At 53.2% G+C, this 17,954-nt stretch overlaps 3 protein-coding genes across 3 annotated transcripts; 1 reads left to right on the forward strand and 2 right to left on the reverse strand.

Annotated features, from left to right (window-relative positions):
- Window positions 1-315: 315 nt before the first annotated feature.
- Window positions 316-6,027, reverse strand: CTAM01_15882 (proteasome component ECM29; the record flags this gene model as incomplete). The annotated part of the gene is made up of 3 exons (XM_060531876.1): window positions 316-5,692; window positions 5,757-5,803; window positions 5,872-6,027. The coding sequence occupies 3 exons, from the start codon at window positions 6,025-6,027 to the stop codon at window positions 316-318; spliced, it is 5,580 nt and encodes a 1,859-aa protein (XP_060373546.1).
- A 7,074-nt stretch (window positions 6,028-13,101) lies between these two features.
- On the reverse strand, window positions 13,102-13,608 carry CTAM01_15883 (uncharacterized protein; the record flags this gene model as incomplete). The annotated part of the gene is made up of 1 exon (XM_060531877.1): window positions 13,102-13,608. One exon carries the CDS (start codon window positions 13,606-13,608, stop codon window positions 13,102-13,104), a length of 507 nt encoding a protein of 168 aa, XP_060373547.1.
- Window positions 13,609-16,968: 3,360 nt separating this feature from the next.
- CTAM01_15884 (uncharacterized protein) lies at window positions 16,969-17,217 on the forward strand (the record flags this gene model as incomplete). The annotated part of the gene is made up of 1 exon (XM_060531878.1): window positions 16,969-17,217. The coding sequence occupies one exon, from the start codon at window positions 16,969-16,971 to the stop codon at window positions 17,215-17,217; it is 249 nt and encodes an 82-aa protein (XP_060373548.1).
- Between the last annotated feature and the right edge of the window lie 737 nt (window positions 17,218-17,954).

The following is a 17,954-nucleotide window of genomic DNA, read 5'->3' on the forward strand; positions in this document are numbered from 1 at the left end:
CCGGGCTTGCGACTCCGAGCCGGTGTCATCAATCTATACGTAACCAACCTTAGCTACACAAAGTGCGCTTCAGAATTGTCCCATTGGCTCTGCCCTCTTTCCATCATCTTTCATGTGTACATCGATGAATTGTTTCTGCGAAATCAATAGCACGTTGAGAGGAAGGCTGGCGTCATTGTAACAGTCATTCAAGTAAAGAGCAAGTTCTAATATAGGGGTATCAACACCCCGCGAGCCATATCCTGCCGCCTCGCGGCCAAAAACATCAGCTTCCCTTGCTGGAGAAGTAGGAAGAAGTATCTTCTCCTCTTCCTCCTACTTCTCCAACTCCGAGAGGATATCCTTGAGGTGCTTCTGCACCTCAAGAGACCTCTCAGCCCCCAAAGCCTTCTTCACCATCTCCACAAAGCCCTTCCTCTCCTCCGCCGCCGCCGCTCCCTCCCCAAACACCCCGCGCTGAATGGCCTTGAATACTCCGCCAATAGCGAGGGCCCGCATCGTACGCTGGGCCTCGGTGCCGTTGTCGACGGACTCGGGATCCAGGCTGCGGAGATAGGCCAGAGCGACCTCCTTCTCGTTGCTGGCAGGGGTGCTGGAGGCGGGGGCAGGCGCAGCCTCCATCAGGTCTCTGACGGACTCGTACCACACCTCTCGCTTGATGCCCTCGAACTTGGCGTTGTCGAGGTACGTCTTGAGAAGCTCAAAGATCTTCTTGAGCACGGCGCTGGGGTTCTCCTTGATCTCCTTGCGGTTGTAGCCCCGCGCGACAGTCTCAATGCCGTTGACGGCCGCCTTGCGAGTCGCGTCGCCGGAGCTGTCGACATCCATCCGGTCCTCGTCAATGAAGTCGTCCAGAGGCCCGCTCACAATGGTGGAGATGGTCTCGAGAAGGTCCAAGTCGTCGCGCTGCTCTGCAAATTGCCAGAGAGCCTTGAAGGCGTGCGGGCGGTAGTCCTCATTGTTTCTCTTCGCCTCGCGGATCGCAATCTTTTGCTGCTGTGCGGCGATGGTCGAGTCATTCTGCCAGAGAGCTTTGCCCTTGCCGACGAACTGGGGGAAGGACTCGAGAACCTTCTCCTTTCCGGGGAAGGTCTTGAGCGCGAGCGCCTTGTCAAGAACGGGCCAGATGAGCTTCAGGTTTGCCTCGGACATTTGTCCGCCAGTGGCATCGCTGGAGGCAACAACGGCCTTGATCATGCTCGCGATGCTGAAGGCGGCGGTATGCTGAAGGTTCCATCGCGGCGCCTCGAGGCCTCTCTTGATGAAGCCTACAATCTCGGGAACGTAGCGCGCGACGGTGCGGGAGCTGCCGCCGTGCTGATTCCAGACTTCGTCGAAGCACTTTCGGGTATACTCGTCCGTGTCGTGCATTCCCATGTAGGTGAACGGGATGAACTTGGCCGCCAGGGCGTTGAAGTGGTCAGGGGCCAGCTTGGACACGCCGAGAACAACGTCGGATACCTTGGCGCGGCGGGCCTCGTCTTCGCTGGCAAAGTAGAATTCGGTAAACTTATCGACGAGGCGCTCCTTGGATGCGTCGGGAACGATGCGCATCAGGTATCCCGCGGCTCTGGCGTAGCCCTTGCTGACTTCGTCGTTGCGGTCGAGTGCTTGCTTCTCCATAATCTGCATGAACTTTGGTGATACCGGCTTGAAGTCGACGGCGTGGCGCATGACGAGATCGCCAATCAGTCTAGCACATGCAATCTTGGTCGGCATGCCGATGGCGGTCTTGATGATCTCCTCGAGCTTCGGCGCAAGCTGCTTCATCCCCTCGGCGTCAAGCTGCCGAAGGCAGTTGTCGATGGCTTCCGAGATTGGCGATTGGTTGACCCATCTAGCTCTGAGCTTATCAAGCTGGTCACGAGAGTCCTCGCTAACCTTCTGGTAAGCGTAATTGATCTGCTCTGGCTCGATTGTGCTATGAAGACCCAGAAGAGGAGGGATGAAGTCGACAATGAAGGGCTTCAGATTAGGGCCGCCCTTCTTAGTGATGTCAATAATCGTCTTGAGCGAAAACATCTTGACTTCGTCGACACCGCTCTCGAGACCGCTGGGCGAGAGGAGGAAACGAAGAGCTTGCTTCAGCATAGCCTGCGCTGACGACGAAGACCCACCCTCTTCGAGTTGACGGACAATAGTGTTGGTCAGACCCATGCACAGCTTGAGGGCAGATTCTCTGACAGATCCCTTGACATCGTCAAGCACCTTCAGTGCCGCAGTCCAGATCTCGGCATAGTACTTCTCATACTTGTGGAAGGGCTGTCCGGAAATCAGGTCGGAGATGGCACCACAGCTGGCCTGTCGGACGCGCCACTCCTTGCCGAGGACGTTCTTCAGGAGGTCCTGCATGATGGCGTCGAAGTGCTCGCCAATCGTTTCATTCGGGTTCTTGACCAACGCCTTCCAGATGTCGTCCATGGATCGCTGAACGTTGGAGTTCGGGTCGAAGCGGTAACGGAACAGCTTAGGGTAAAGCTTAGGGTCGACCTCTGACTCGGAGAGGATATTGCTGAGACCAAAGCGGCCAAAGGCAGATCTCGTAGACCAGGTCGCGGCGTTCGTCGCAAGAGACATGAACTTATAGACGAGACTCTGGTCACCGACTTCGTTCGCCAAACTGACAATATCCTTGTACGACGTGACCGACTTGCCCTCGCCCGTAGGCAAAGCGCCGGGCTCGAACAACTCCGTCTCATCCTCAACCTTGATCTGCGTGGTGTTCCCAGTAAAGGCCGAGACCAAGTCCTTGACAAGATCCTGCTTCAATCCTTCGTCGCCCTTCTCATACACCAGTGACAGACCGCGGGAGGCCGTCTCCTGCACCAACTCGTCACGCGCACTGAGCAATCTCATGAATGCGGCCTGGGCCTCTCGAAGACGTGACTGGACCTCGTCGAGATGTCCGCAGTACTGAACCACGCAGAAGAGCCAGATGCCAGAGGCCTTAAGCAAGCTGGGTTTTGTCGTCTTGCAGTCGCGGAACAGCTTGTCGAGCACGGCGGTGATTCTCTGGCTGCGCTTGCCCTTTCTCCAGGGACCGTCGGTGCAGTCGACATTCATGGAGAGCTTGACAAAGTCAGAGTCCCAGCAGGCGATAGCGGCAGTGATGGCCTCGCCGACAGTGAACTGGATCTCGGTCTCCTTTCTCGCGTGAAGTCCGAAAAGGCTCTTTAGGACGCTATCGATGCCTGAAGTCTTGCTAGACGGGTACAGCAGGCCGTCTTCGGGGGTGGCCTCTTCATTCGGCTCGTTGAACGCCAAGGCAAGGCGGCCGAGTGCAAAAATGGACTTGTCGCTTCCTGCATTTGCATTCTCCGTGAGTCTCTCGATCACATAATCCGCCGTAAGGTTGTTAACATTGTCCGGAATATACTGGGAAAGTCCCGCGGTCCAAAGTTCCCCGTAACATTCGAGAATAGCATTCTCCAACGTCGGGCCATGGCGCGATTTGTCCATGAGCATCCTTGCTGGAAGATGAACGTCGATCGGGATAGGAAGACCATAGTACACAGCCCTCGAAAAGATGTGGCCGAATGCCTGCAGGGCTCCTTCGACACCATTGGCGACTGCTCCAACATGCTTTTCCCATCCCCAAATCATAGCCTTGAGATCTCTCAGGAACTTCTGAACGTTCTCGTTCCTCGTCTGGTGGGGCGCCGCCTCTGGAATCGCCAGGTCCACCTTATTAAGGGGGTGAGGAAGGAGAATTCCGACGGCTTGCGCGGCGGCAGCACGGGTGTGTCTGTTGTTTGATGCGATGCACTTCTGCAGAACCCATGCTGAGGGGGCAATGTAGTTGATAGTGCCAGCGGGGGCGAGTGATGCGACATCAACCATGGACTTCAGGCAGCTCTCAACGACGCGATCGGTTCCATCCAGGTTCTTCAGGTAACGAACACCATCGAAGCAGATCTTGATGAACAGGCCAATGTACTCCGGCTCAACGGAACGGAAGTAGGCTCTGATGGTTTCCCGGGTCTTGACGTCGTTCCGAACAAGAGTGTCGAGCTGGGAACTCCAATCAGGGACCAAAGGAAAGTCTGGAAGCGCGGCGACGAACAGGGCCCTCTTGACATACTCGACGGCAACAGAGTAAGCCATCATCTTTTCGCCTTGAAAGTTCTGCATCGTACGGTCATCATCGAAGTCAAGCTTGGGAGGCGCTGAGCTGCTCCACTCGTCACTTGAGATTTCGTCAGATATCTTGTCGCAAAAGAAGTACGTCATGAGTTGGATCCAATCCGGCATCTTGTGCGCCTCGGCGTCCCTGTACGTCCAGGGATCCAAGCCCTTTCTGCCTTCCTCGACGACCTCTGTGCGCTCTGACTTGCGGCCGGCTATGGCCAGGATATCGATCCATCTGCCTCGCACATCCCATGATGCGATGGTCTGGTTCGCCCACTTGACCGCTGAGAATCTTGCACTTCGCACGGCAGGGTTCTCCTCAGGGAGATTCATGTAGTGCAGGAGGAGAGAGATGAGGCTAATCATACCACTGCCGCGACCGTCGCCGCTGACTGTCTTTGGGTCGAAGCTTCTGGTCAGTCCCGAAAGTGAGCCCTCAATGGCAGAGACCGCCTCCACGGTAGGGTCCTCGGACATGGATCTAAAGAGCCAACCGACGAGATGCAGTTTGTCCTGTGTGCTGGATGCACTTCCCGCGCCAAGAACACCAAGTAAGTCGTAGGCCATAGACCGAAGCTTCTCTTCGTCTGCCGTCAGTGTCCGTGAAACAGGCCAGCCCTGGTCTTCCACGTAAGTCCGCATCTTGTCGATCAACTTGGGACCGATGGTGAAGGGGGCCTGAGTAGGTCCGATGTTGGCGCACCAGTTGAGGAAATAAAACAGAGCTTTGTGAAGTCTGGTACGCTCCAGGCCACTTGCTGCTTGTAAATGAGCTGGCGCAATGGATGAAGTCTCTGTACCAAAGTCGAGCGTCACGACGTTCATGATGTTATCCTGCATTGTCGTGGCAAGCTTCGATTTCGAAAGCAGAGGGAGAATCTTGATTCTATGGGGCGCAGGAAGTCGGGCGTGTGCATTATACAACTCCTCAATAACCGACGCCTTCTCGAAGTCGATTGTGATTCTTTTCAAGATGTCTTCCCCGGCCTGTGAGACTTGATAGTCGGGGCTCGCTGCAGCAGATAGCGCAGGCAAGAGTCTCTCCTCATCTTTGAAAGCACCGCTAGCCAAGAGCTGAGCAATCTTGCGCCGGAGGGCCTGCATATTCTGGAATGCAGCTGCGGTATCGCGCTGCTCCGGCTTCAGGAAGTCCAGGTCCGCTGCAAGCAGAGCCGGGTTCATCCTCTCAAAATCTTGTCGAGTTGGGTTCGAGCCACCCGGGATCCTGAGGAGTAACACCTTACCCAGCCATCTTGCGACGAAGAGGGCGTCTGCATCTATGGAAAGACCGCTAGCTTCTCTCAAGGCCGCGTCTTCTTCGCTGCCGCGTGATGGTACCTGGATATCGGGAATGATCTTCAAGAGAACATTGAACATGGATGATTGGGTGGCGGCATGGTTGGGCGATGAAATGCCCTTTGCCACTTTGGGGAATAGATGACGTCTTTCGTAATCATCCAGACGCAGAATGCTATGCTGGATGAAGGAAATATCTAAGACGCGAAGAATAGGTGAGTCGACCTCTTGATATTGGTCGATGAGCTTCTCCACCGGAAGAATGATGCTGTGTACACCGTTAGTGCCCACACTCAAATCCTGGAAGACGCGGAAGACAAGGAATTTCGTACCTCGGGTGTATGATCAAGCCTTTGAGTTTGCCGGCAAATGTGATCACCTAACTCGAACGTCAGTATCAGAAATAATTATGTGAAGCTTATGGTGGATTCTCGCCTCAGTGCGGACTGCAGGATAGTCACTCTTGGCCTTAAGTAGCAGCGCGCACAGGTACTTGCCCAACAACTCGTTCAACTTGGTCTCGTTGTTTGACGCCTCGAGAAGCCGAATCTGGACAGTCCCCACGAGGCGCTTCTCCTTGGCCTCGGGAGATTCGCCAGACATCTTGAAGAAGCTGTCGCAGCGTTGAATTTGGGTTGATGATGAGAGGTGATGATGGAGAGAGAGATGTGGGGGTACATGTAAATGTACCTGACGTGTGCTGTGGGAAGAGTCGACGTTGCTTCCGGTTGCCTGAGCTGATTAAGCTTGGTGTCCGAGTGGTTCCAGAAATTCCACAGAAAACGGAACGGAACAGGGGGAGAAACAGTTGGGGGCGGCAACTTACCTCCGCCACAATGTGGCCAATGTTTGTTCCGAAATCGGTTTAGCGAGTAAACGCCGGAGATGTTTTCGAGAGACTCCGAGACAGAAACAAACTAGAAAGGCGGGTGCTACCCAGCTTCAAAGTGTATGGTCACACAAGGCGAGAGCTCTCGCTGGTTATTTCTGCACCGTCCTATTTTGGTCTCTGGTTGTATTTCTGTGCAGCGTGTCATGAGAGGTAGACAAGGTGACGTGTAATTAATGCGGGTCTACTCACTAGTCGTCTTAACCACACAAGGCGAGAGCTCTCCCCATTTTACTTCTGCACCGTCCTCTTTTGGTTTTCTCCCTAAGGATATGGCCCTGCAGGATTAATCTGCCTAGAGAGTTGAACAATGCAAGGTGAAGGGGGTATTGGTACAATTCTTCTAAGCAGCCTTCACATAACCATAAGAGGCGAGAGCACTCGCCGTCTCAGTTCAGTGCCGTCCTATTTCAATTGTGAATATTGTTATCAGGATGTGTGAGGGAACAACAAGGCAAGCAAAAAGCAATCACGATCTACCGGGTGATTTTATCTTGATCACATAGAACATGCGAGGGCTTTGTCATCTTGGAGTTCACATTCAGCCGCATCTGTCTTTAATCATCGGGGTGCAGTTCCCAAACATATGCTACCAGTGAGATGAGGAGATTTGAAATCTAGAACTTTCATGTAAAGAATCAGGCGAAGTAGTAAGATAGATGGAGTCACTTACAAATATGGCACAGGCGAATTACTGAAACTCGAAGGGAGTGAAACCCTAACCCGCCTCTCCCTCTGCTCGCAAGCGCAAAGGTGCTATGAAATCCGGCATTGAAGCTTCAGCCGGGCGCTTTATACCTTACCTCAGGGTCCCTTATTACTTCTTTGCCACAGAAATGATCGAACAGCCGTTGAGTCAGGTCACATCGCTTGCAACCGTAACGGCCTCGATATGTGCACTTTGCTGCAGGTGGATGATAGTAAGCTAGATTATGTCGAGTTGTGAACTGAAGTCAAAGGAAATTGGGATGAAAGCCTTTTTCAATTTCTTTTATTGCAAGATTAAAACTATGGTGAACTTATGGTTAAGGCTACCTGAATAAAGAGCCATATGTACAGAAGTGACCTTGAACTCTTGGCGAAGTGTGAATATACTGGATGGGTAGGCTCTGGAGTGACGTTCAAGAAAAGTGAGAATCTGAACTCATCAAGCTCTATTTCAACGTGAGGTTTATTTCAATAATTGTGCACTGGTTATTGTGATTAGGTGTGTAATTGTATGACAGGACGAGCTAAGGCAGAGTTCACTGAAAGCTTCCCTATCTGCCGATATAAGTCGTCGAGCCACATGCGCAAACGCGAGATCATTTCATTTGTCCAAGTTTCAACTTCCTCCATCAAATTGAGTTGCATAGACTCTTTATCTGTCTCAAATAATATTCCAGAATATCTCTCGTCACCATCAGTTGCGAGGAGTTTCCAGGTTTAAGGCCAAGGTCAGATGTACTATGCCCTCCATTTGAATTACTGCATAGTATCAGGCTTATTGCGTGTGTCTCCATCAAGCATTCAGTGGTACTGTTGCGATCAGAGACAATTGAACTCATGGCAGTAGAGGCACATGACCGGAATCATCATCTTACGAGTTGGACGGGCCATCAGGGCGTTATTGATGCCTGGAGGCATTTGGCAGCATACCCAAATCTGACGATTACCTGACGGTCGTAAAGCCCATAGCTCGCATCCTGAATGCCGGAGACCGCTTAGATCGTGGATATAATCTGTATGATCTTAAAAAGCATAGCATCGGTATATTTCAGGTGCCAAATGAGATCGCCAATGTCAACCAAAAGTTGTCACGCTCCCCCCTAACCCCCAACTCTCATAAGCCATCCAGCTGGATAGAGGTGTTCAAGATCCCTTGACATAGACATTGACAAGATCTCTCAACACCTGCGTTGTGAACGTTGCTATCTGTAACTCCACCACTTCCTGCAGCATGAGTCCAATGATTCTCATGCTTTCAAGTCAAAGTTACCATCCGTATTCTCTTCTGCAATGACCTGATCCTAAACGATATCAACGGACACCGAAAGAGGGAAATCTCATACACCTATCAAAAGCCCTTGAGGGCATCCCGTTCTACCTTAAAGATCAAACAAACCCTTCGGCCAAACTCGGATCTACTTTAGCAACCCGGAACAAATCGCAGATGCTGAGTTTCCTAGTCACTCCTTCCCGCCTGCCGATCCCAGACGAAACCCCAACATGGGGGATAACTAGTAAGTGAAAGGCTAGCCCCTTGAACCTAGGTAACCAACAGTTCTTGCAACACCCCATGAGACGAAACTACCACTCCCTGATGGACATGTGTCTGGTTGCCCTTCTGAGAACACCAAGGACACCTATCAGTGTGAGCATTCACCTCATAGTCTTCTAGCTGAACTCAACGTTGAACTCATCAGATTGCTGTTGACTCGATGGTTTAATAATCAGCCTCAATTATGCTCCCAGTCCCCTGGCCATGACAAAATATATAATGCGGTCTTTTCATTGACAATTAGCCTCAAACTCCCACCATCGTCTCCACGAACCATATCGCCAACCGGTAACGCTTGCGCATCAACGACATGTACCCCGCCCACGATGTAACTCAGCCGAAGTCATCACAGAAGAATAGTCTGATTGACTTTTGCCCGGCAGATCATCTGACTACTCAGAATTCGACACTAGGGGCCTCAAATGCACATTCAAACCATCAAGGAAGCCTTTCTTTCCCCCCTTTCCAGCCGGCTAAACGATAACCGCTTGTCAAACCTAGTGAGAATTTAGTCTGGCGGCAGTTTGGGCAAAGATACGACTTGGACACAGCATTCGCTGATGGAACGCGCGCCGTGCGGCCGGCGTAAGGTACCGTCGCCCGCTAAGCGCGCCCGCTCCGGGGCCCCGGGGGAAGATTACAACCTACCACAGAGTACAACATCGACGCGTCAACGTTGTCTACCTACCTACCTGTCTGCCATACCCCATCACTTCTCCAATCCTACCAAGACCGATCCGAGATCGGCCTAAATACGAACATCGACTATCGATTCACCACTTTGTCATGCAGCAAACGCACACAGCGAAAACGCGAGAATCCTACAACTCTACAGAGATGATCCCAGCACGCCTTCACCACCTCACCAACGCGGAGTGCCATTGGAGAAGCCTCATCGGTAGCTGTAGGAGAAACTCAAAAAGGACTCACATCTGTCCTTCTGATATCACACTGCATCTTCCCCCCTTCCCTTCCCCTCTCGCCAAACCATCCCCGCAACATGGGAAGAGTCAGCTTCACATGACAAAGTCTTCCTGTACCTCATCACATCACATCGATACTCCCACACACCCACACTTAATCGAAGACGCTACTTCTCAACTAGCTCCTGTTCCGAAACTCATTTTTAAAGTTTGCGATTTGAAAGGTACGGATTTTCCAGGCTGGCTTTACCAGGCTTGCAAGCCAACCCCATATCGGTATCCCGTAGGTACGCACCTCAACCTACCATTTTGTTTTGTTTTGAAGCTGATTAGGGAGAAGAGAAGTTGAGCGACGGCGTGACCATTGTGTCATCAGGCCCCCAAACCATCTGAGGACGAAGATTCAATCCATGGCAGATTGCTGAGTCGATGAGCTCCATATTCCATGGTTCATGACGGGCGAGGTTGCGACGAGCCACTTTGGCGAGTTGTAAACGACACTCAACGTTGCGACTAGTTCCTAAACTCGTTGGAAAAAATCAAACGAGTCCATCCCAACTCCTCCCGTACCTATGTAGAAACCTAGAAGCCTGCTCCCCTGACTGATGCAAAAAGCTGGCATCGATATTGCCATTCAAAGCGCCGCGACTGGATGCTACGATGTCGTCTTGGGCAGTCAGCAGTGGTATCCGCTGCATTGCCTGAGCGCAATGGCCGGGTAGCTGGAGAGGGATGGAAAGAAGCAAGAGTACGCCCAGTACCTCAGGTTCCGCCCAAGACTGAGACCAAGAATTGGGTACGCGAGTCAAGGGGGAAGGTTGTCGCTCACCACTTTATTAGACATACACCCTGTCGGGTACCATCGACGAAAGCAATGGTAGATGAGTTCAAAAAGTGAAGCCAGTTCGTTCTGCGCAAATAAATGCGAGTTGGCAGGCTCCTGGTGCCTCAACGTCGGGGCGTAAGTCCCACGACGAGTTATTCCTGGGCCCTTCAGCTTCCTGGGCTTAGGCATGAGGAACTGAATCCGTGGGCGCCGGGGCCATGTGTTTGCGGACTAATTAGCCCGGTACCGAGGGAGCCATGGAGCGTAAGAATTAGACGAGGCAGAGAGCGCCGGCCTATCTGTGGTACGCACGAAGTCGCTGATCGAAGGTCTCAAGTCTGTACCTAGACCCCTCCAAAAGCTGGGGAACGCAACTGAAGGGTGCGAGAAAGGGAGGGAAATTGCTTCTTCGCAGTCTGTACTTTGTGGTCTGCAGGCTATGCGACCCTGGATCATCAGACGAAATACGGTAATACCTATACGTCCGGTTGAGGAGCTAGGTGCCTGTCAGCTTGGCTTCGAGAAGAAGCCCTTTCGTCAATTAATGTGGTCTGAGCCACTGAGGGGGTACTCTGAGGAACAAGCTGCACGTCTCACCCACCCGCGCCAGTCCTACCTGCCAGAGGATGTGTGCGCAGGTCACGATGCTGCGATACGTGTCCTGATGAGGGAGAAGATGCATTCACGACCCTGTGGAATTGCAAAAGCCCCTTGATGATTCGTCGCGACAACATGCGGTTGAGACATGCCGAACCCTGCTAGTCTTCATGCTGATGAGGACGCAAGTCACTGCTGCCAGAAGGAATACACCAACTGGGGCTAGCATCGAGACTAATGCCCTCCGCGGACATGATGTACATGGAACGACAATTTTTTTCCTTGGTGCCAGACGAGTCTTCGTATGATCGTTGATGCGTCGCAGAAATGGTCACGACGGCGAGCAGGGATATGTTGATGCCCCTGTGATACCGATGCTCTTTTCGGGGCGTACACTGAGCATTTGCTGAGGAAGGCTCTTTTGACGACCAGTGTGGAGAAATGGACATTGAGCGAGAGGTTCCAGGGTTGCGTCCGTGAGCTGGCTGACCTGTGCGAACGATAGGGGACGGTGCCATCAATCGGCTCGAGAAGACGAGTGCTCAAGAGTTGCACCGGAGATTGCTAGTGCGAGCTGAATCATGCTCCAACTTGAGCCGCGGGAGCACGCAACGGCAGACTAAGGTATCAATTGGCGGGCGATACTTGATGCCTATTATCGGCCGAGACCTACAGGGTAATTTACATAGACAGCTGCCGCATAGCATACCACTGCCCACGAGTAGGAATGAAGGAGGGAAAGGGAGTCATTTGAACTCACCACCAATCCAAGCCCACAGCATCTCTGAGTGAGGCCGGGCCACATGGCGCGTCGAGGCAGCGACCAGTGAGAGAGAAGGGCTAGAAAATCCAGAGATCTAACTCTTCCCACACCTCGATCCACGGTAGCAGTGGGAACTCTCCTTCATGCGGCCACCCCCTTCCACCCTGGTCCGACCGATGATTTCATTTCTCAGGGCAAAAAAATACTGTCAAGCCAATGATTGATGTACCCAATAAGCGTCAGTCGGCATGCGACGGAGACCCGAAATTCACCGTCATGCGAGTCGTGCTGGGTGCTACTGGGTGCTGTGCAAAAGCTGCAAGCCCGACGACAGCTTCGGCCCTTTGCATACATGAGAACTTGAGCGATCCGAATAAGATTGAATCCGTAATATGGACAATCCTGAATAGTACCCATGGCGGACGCGCGGTGTACTCTCAGCCCATTCGAAGTCGTAAAATCATCACCACTGGGCATCGCTCGGGCAATTAGCCGACAGGGTGGATGCGGCACAGCGGCGGACGATGCCCAGATCCCGAGGCTTCGGCTCCTTGTTGAACCTCACAGCCGTCCGCCCCGGACAAGGAGACGCGTGCCTTAGCTGCCGGAGTGCCAGCGTGTCAATGAGGCGCGGAGACAGCACTTTAATCAGATTTCGTAAGGAGGGGCCGTTCTGGCCGCTGGGGCTTTCGGGGTTGACGACTGCGGTATCCGTAGACAAACAATTAATCAATGCCTCTGCCAACGTCACCCGTAAGCCAGGGGTGACCTGTTCAGAGGACGAGGATCGCGTAAAGTGCGGTGCAAGTACCGTGCAACGTCAACGCTGCTATTCGACCATCTCCCGGACGGGGGTACCGAGGAAGGCAAGGCAGCCATGACTTGCCGATATCAGAGCCTTTTGACGTGTCTTTCGTGGTCAAGGTTGGCCGGTCGGCCAGGACTCCTACTCGGCCGGCATCTTCGGTGACGGTCATACTAGCTGGCTGTCGTGACGAGTTGGGAGGAGATAGTCGCAGGCCACGAATGCCAAGTCCACCGTGTGCAAACAGCGTACTCTGGCGCATTACTTGTTGATCTCGTTGCTAGAAGTGATAATCGGAACTATGTACGAAACTGTAGAGTGGCTTCTTCGATATAGATGAGGGCGGTCGTGCGGCAGCTGCACAGACAGAAGAAGCTCGAGTGTTCTGCACTGTTGGGGGAGCGAACGGGTGGCCAAGAGCGAGGACTGTCCTTGGATCGGAGCAGAAACTGACACCGTCGAACTGTTTCGAAACATGGTGCGCGCACAATCGGTTAGCGAGTTAAGGCTCGAAGACAGCTGCGGCAAAGGTTAATATCACGACATGTCCCGCTGACTCTGGGACATGTTCGAAGGGAAGGGGGGGGGGGGGGCGAGTCAACACGCGTCGAAGACTAACATCGGCTGGCGCATGTAGAAGTTGTCGAGGAGGTTTCCGTGGAGGAAGTCAGCGACGGGGAAAAAGAAATGAAAGGAGGCCCATGTCTTGTATGCGGCTCGCTCTTTGGTGTTTGTCGCATCCGCCATCTCGTCGTTCGTGCTCGTCCAGCGGCCAGCGGCTGATTATGGAGAGACATGCGAGCGGGAAGGGCCCGATCGGTGAGCGGCATCTGGAATGAGGGACTGGGCCGGCGCATTTCAAGCGAACCATTGCCGGGCCGACGTTGCTCGAGTCCGGCTGGATGCGGTGCGAGTAGCGAGTGAATTCGCATGGCCTCAACCGGAAAAGCAAGCAAAGCCTGGGATGATTGTCCTCGAGGCTCGCAGTGAAGGTGAAGTAAGAACAGCTCGCATTCCTGTTGCTGTGGCTGGTGTGGTTGGGGCTTCCGACGACTGTGAAGGTGGAGAGATGACTTGTCTTGAGTAAGGCTACTGAGGCCAATATACCAAGGTGGCTGCATTTGAAAAGGTTGATTGATGTGATGATGAGGTATTACCTATCTGTTGAGAATGGATTTCTGGCAGACTGGGTATTGCATGTTGCGTAGATACAGGTTGATCGAAAATTCACTGCCGTATCAAACTGTGATATCGAAGTACCCGTGGTAAGATAGGTACCTTCGTGCCTTCCTCCCGATTTTGAGGTGAGGCATCGGGGATAAGGCGACACCTGGCTGCAGGGTCAAGAAAAGAGCCCCTCCCTAATCCGGCGGACCCCCCTGCTCCTCCCTTTTTGCGTGACGCCATTTCGCGTCTTGATCCGGTACGTACTGGGATTCGCGCCGTGAGCTCCCCTCCAGCTAAGGCAAGCACGGCAAGGTAAGGCAGGCGAGACGAGGCGTCAACGTAGGGCAACTGCGTTTTGCGCTTAGCGTGTCTCTCCCGCCCCCGTATGATCTGCCCGGAGGATTGCCCTACCTCGCCCTAATGAGGCCTAAGGTACCGTCGTTTTGGTGCAAGATCGTAGATTGGCTATGGCCGGCGGCATGCATCAGAAGTGACTGAAAGTCTTTTTTCTCTGTCGTCTGGCTTTGGGGCGATCTACATCTTGCGGATGCGGTACGGCATGCAGCTGGGAGGAAAAGATACAAAGACGCATGGGAAGCGGAATAGGTCCACGAAAGAAACCGGACGGAGTCACGGAGCCAAAAAAGGATGCAAAAGATGGAGCCTATGAGCAGCAACAAGGTTTTCAGGCAGATGGGGGGACGCGAGGGCAGGAGCCGGGATGCCTTTCCTGTCAGGGCAAGTCCACGTTGACGCCGCCAGTGACCGGGCCAACCTGAGCCTCCGAGGTTGAGTCTCTGCTGCCCATAGTCCCGGACATTGCCTTTTCGTACAGTTGCCATTTGCAAGGTGCAAAGAACCTGGACAAGCTGGGCCGGATTGGATTGGGGCGCTCTTCATTCGTTCTTTTCCCGGGTCAGGGTAGAAAGGGACAGAGCACGCGCCAATCTATTATCAATTGGGCATGAACGGACGGACGGAAAGAGCTTATTACCTATTGCATCGGTGCTTCGTAAAGGTATATCGAATTGAAAATTATCCGGCCAGGTGGAAAGAACACGGGAAGCGCAAACTCCTTCCCAGGACAGAATCAAAGTGTCGCGAGGAAAGTCGGTTGTCACTTGCCGCGAGGGCTGTCAGCTGCACCTGCACCTTTGCTTGTATTCCGTACCTGTCGGCTTCCTTCCTTTCATTCCTTCCCACACACGACACCCTATTTCTCATTCGGTAATCTGGCCTCGGAGTCACGAGGTGGATGCCCCAGGCCAGCCCTGAGAGTACTTACCTCACCACAAACTGTCATCGATATATCCAATGTCCTGGAGTAAAATCTCGCTGACGACTTCAACATGGAGGCAAGGGTAAACCAAGAGAGAAAAACAAGGGCGAGGAAAAACAAACACATTGGGGCGCCTCGTGCTGTTTCCGTAGATGCACGTACCTGACCTGAAAAACGCGATGCCAGTCCGCCTGTTGCCGGCGTTCTATTAAAGCTCGCTGGTGGCAGCCACGGCTCCCCCAACTCCAGCGCACGGCATCAGCACCGACACCAGACCCACACCAACCCTCCATGGCCTTAGGTATGGCCAATGGAGACTTGCCCACTTTGCTGCTTCGTCGATTTGGAGTCTGAGCCTCTTAGGTTCTATTTTGCTGCGGCTGACCTGGATTGACCCGGTGCGCTTGCTTGCTGAGATGCACCCGGCTAGTACACACACAGTAAAGTGCGGCTTAAGTTGAGGTAGGTACGTAAGGAAACAGGCTCGTCTGCTGATGCTCCACCTGCGCTCAACTTTCAACCTGGAAGGCACTTCAACCTCGACTCCATACCTTCCCTACCTACCTACCTTTGGTAAAAGTACCTACCTTCTCCCACCGGTACCTTGTAAAAAGTAGAGCTAAGCTAAGGTAAGAGATACCTTGCCCTGCTTGCTCCGAAGAGCTGGGGAGGAGGCACGCACAGCACCACATGCACACAGACATCCCATACTTCTAGCTGCCTTAGGTACCGGACACAAGCACTTGCTGTCCCCAGCAACAGCATCGGAGACACGCAAAACAGAGACGGAAGAAACGGGAGAAACAGACAGAGAGAATAGCCAAGTATGTGGTAAGGTACCTTAGCTCACCTCACCCTAAGGACCCAAGGTTCCTTCCACACCCACACACACACACACATATGGACACACACAACCTTAGGTTCTTGCGCACACACGCACATACTAAATCAATACCCAGGAAGGTACCTGCCTGTCTTCCTTCCGCCTCGCACACCCCCTCTCACCCCTAGAGTTCAGGTCGTGCTTTCCCTTTCCCCCTCGCCCAAAAATCCACATTCTACGTCCCGAGCCTGCGCCTGCGCCTGCACCTGCGTCCTCCATTGCCAGTGAGTAAGGAAGGTACTTGCCTAGGTACCCCGTTTGGCGTCTGGCGTGAGTCTCTGGCTGGTGGTCTCTTCCTTTTCCTTCCACTTTCCCTTCCCTTGGTTCCTTCTTCTTCCCACTCCCCCCTCTACCCCCATCATCGTCCATTTCTCCTTCTTCCTCTTTCTTTAGAGTTGCACCTCTCTCTGCCTCTTCTGTCGTCTCTCTGTCTGCTCTCTGCGATCTGCTCTGCTCCTCTGCGTTGCTCTGCGGGTTTTGCTAAAAAATCGAAGCATCCTTTTCAGCGATTGTCTTGGTTGTTGCAAAAGAAATCCGTGCTGCTCCAGCTGCCGCGTTTTTTGTCCACCTCACGTCACCACTGACTAGAGCGAGATCCACGGCCTTCACCAGCTGCGAAAAAAAAAAATCTCTTCGCGCAACTTCCTTGTCCGGTTCCTCCCACGTCGTTTAACCCCCCCATTCCCAAATTCCTCCCTCGACACGAAAATTACTCTGTAATTCTTCCTCCTCACCACTCTCACCCACCCTCCTTACGAGTCGCACGACGTTTCTTCCTGGTCATCCGGAAAAAGAGTCTTTTCGTTGGCGCCCAAAAGTAAGTAATCAATGCTCTCTATCTCTGCCTCACTGTTTCTTCCTACCTCTCTCTCTGCCTTTACTCCTCTTCCCCTCCTCCGTCGCATTCTCGCAGTCGCATCCGCAACCGCAGCCGCAGTCGCAAATCGAACGCTCGTGTCCGACCATCCGGCCTTCGGCATCCTCGGCAATCCTCTGCTGAGTACCTCGACGTTGCTCGCCTCGAATTGACCCCAAGAGCGATTCTGGAGGATGTTGGTCGGAGAAAAGATGGAATTGCAGTTCTGGGCGCATCATCGAACCCCTCCATGCATCGTGGATCATCCCGGATCGCGCTTGAAGATCGACAACCAAATGCCGAAGCCATTCAGCCTCGACGTGTCGTGCAACGAGTCGTCACCGTCAGACGCCCGGGAAAACGAAATATGCACCATCAGCAACCGGCTCTTCCTCACCCCCGCACCCAAAATATCCGCAAGTCCCGTCTTACCTCACCCGCCGCGCCGTGTTCGCAGCTTCTTTTGGCCATGGGGAAGGAAGGAAGGCCTCGTCACGAACTTCTGCAATATCGGCTTGACGTATGGCACGGTTCTCTCGTCATGAAGCCCAACGCCTAGCCGAAATGCCGCAACACACTGGAGAGGGCGAAGATTGGATTCGCAGCGCATCACACACCGAGGACAGGAAAAAGCACCAGGCTAGATGGCAATATCTGGTCTTGTGTCACCAAGGCCTGTCGTTGCTGAGAAGATGACGTGTCTCGCGAAAGGCAGACGGTCAGATGACCTCCGTCAATTGCCTCACAAGCTGCCCGGCCACCGCCCTCTCAAAGCTTGCTACACCTCAACTGCAAGCAGGTATGCGACTGAAGGGATTGCAAGCTCTCTACACCATACCTGCCCTCAGGTGTCCCTTTGCGAAGGATTGTCTGGGATGTCCCTGCCACGGTACCAATTTGACCGGCATTGGACACATGCCGCATGTGCTGCGCTCTCAACCACCACCCACGATGATTCCTGCGGGCACAGCTGCTGGACGAGCAACTGCGGAGTGACTGCGAATGCGATTGTGAATGCAACTGTCACAACGAGCTGACAGGATGACATGTGTACATCTGAACGCTAACCCTAGTCAGGTCCAATCATTTCGGATTCTTCCTCTGACCTTTTCTCCAAACGTTCAAAGTTCACGTTGGCCACGGCGAAACAGACCTAAAAGTCGAATTTGAAGCATTGCTCGGTTCTTTGAGTCGGCGGCTAAAGCATTTTTGCACGAACATCCCGCGACATCTCGATTTTTCGTTTTCACAACGGGGCGTGCAGGCGTCAGAGAGAATCGAC

This window comes from Colletotrichum tamarilloi (assembly GCF_030869305.1).
Source record: "Colletotrichum tamarilloi strain Tom-12 chromosome Unknown Scaffold_183.1, whole genome shotgun sequence".
Classification (NCBI taxonomy): domain Eukaryota; kingdom Fungi; phylum Ascomycota; class Sordariomycetes; order Glomerellales; family Glomerellaceae; genus Colletotrichum; species Colletotrichum tamarilloi.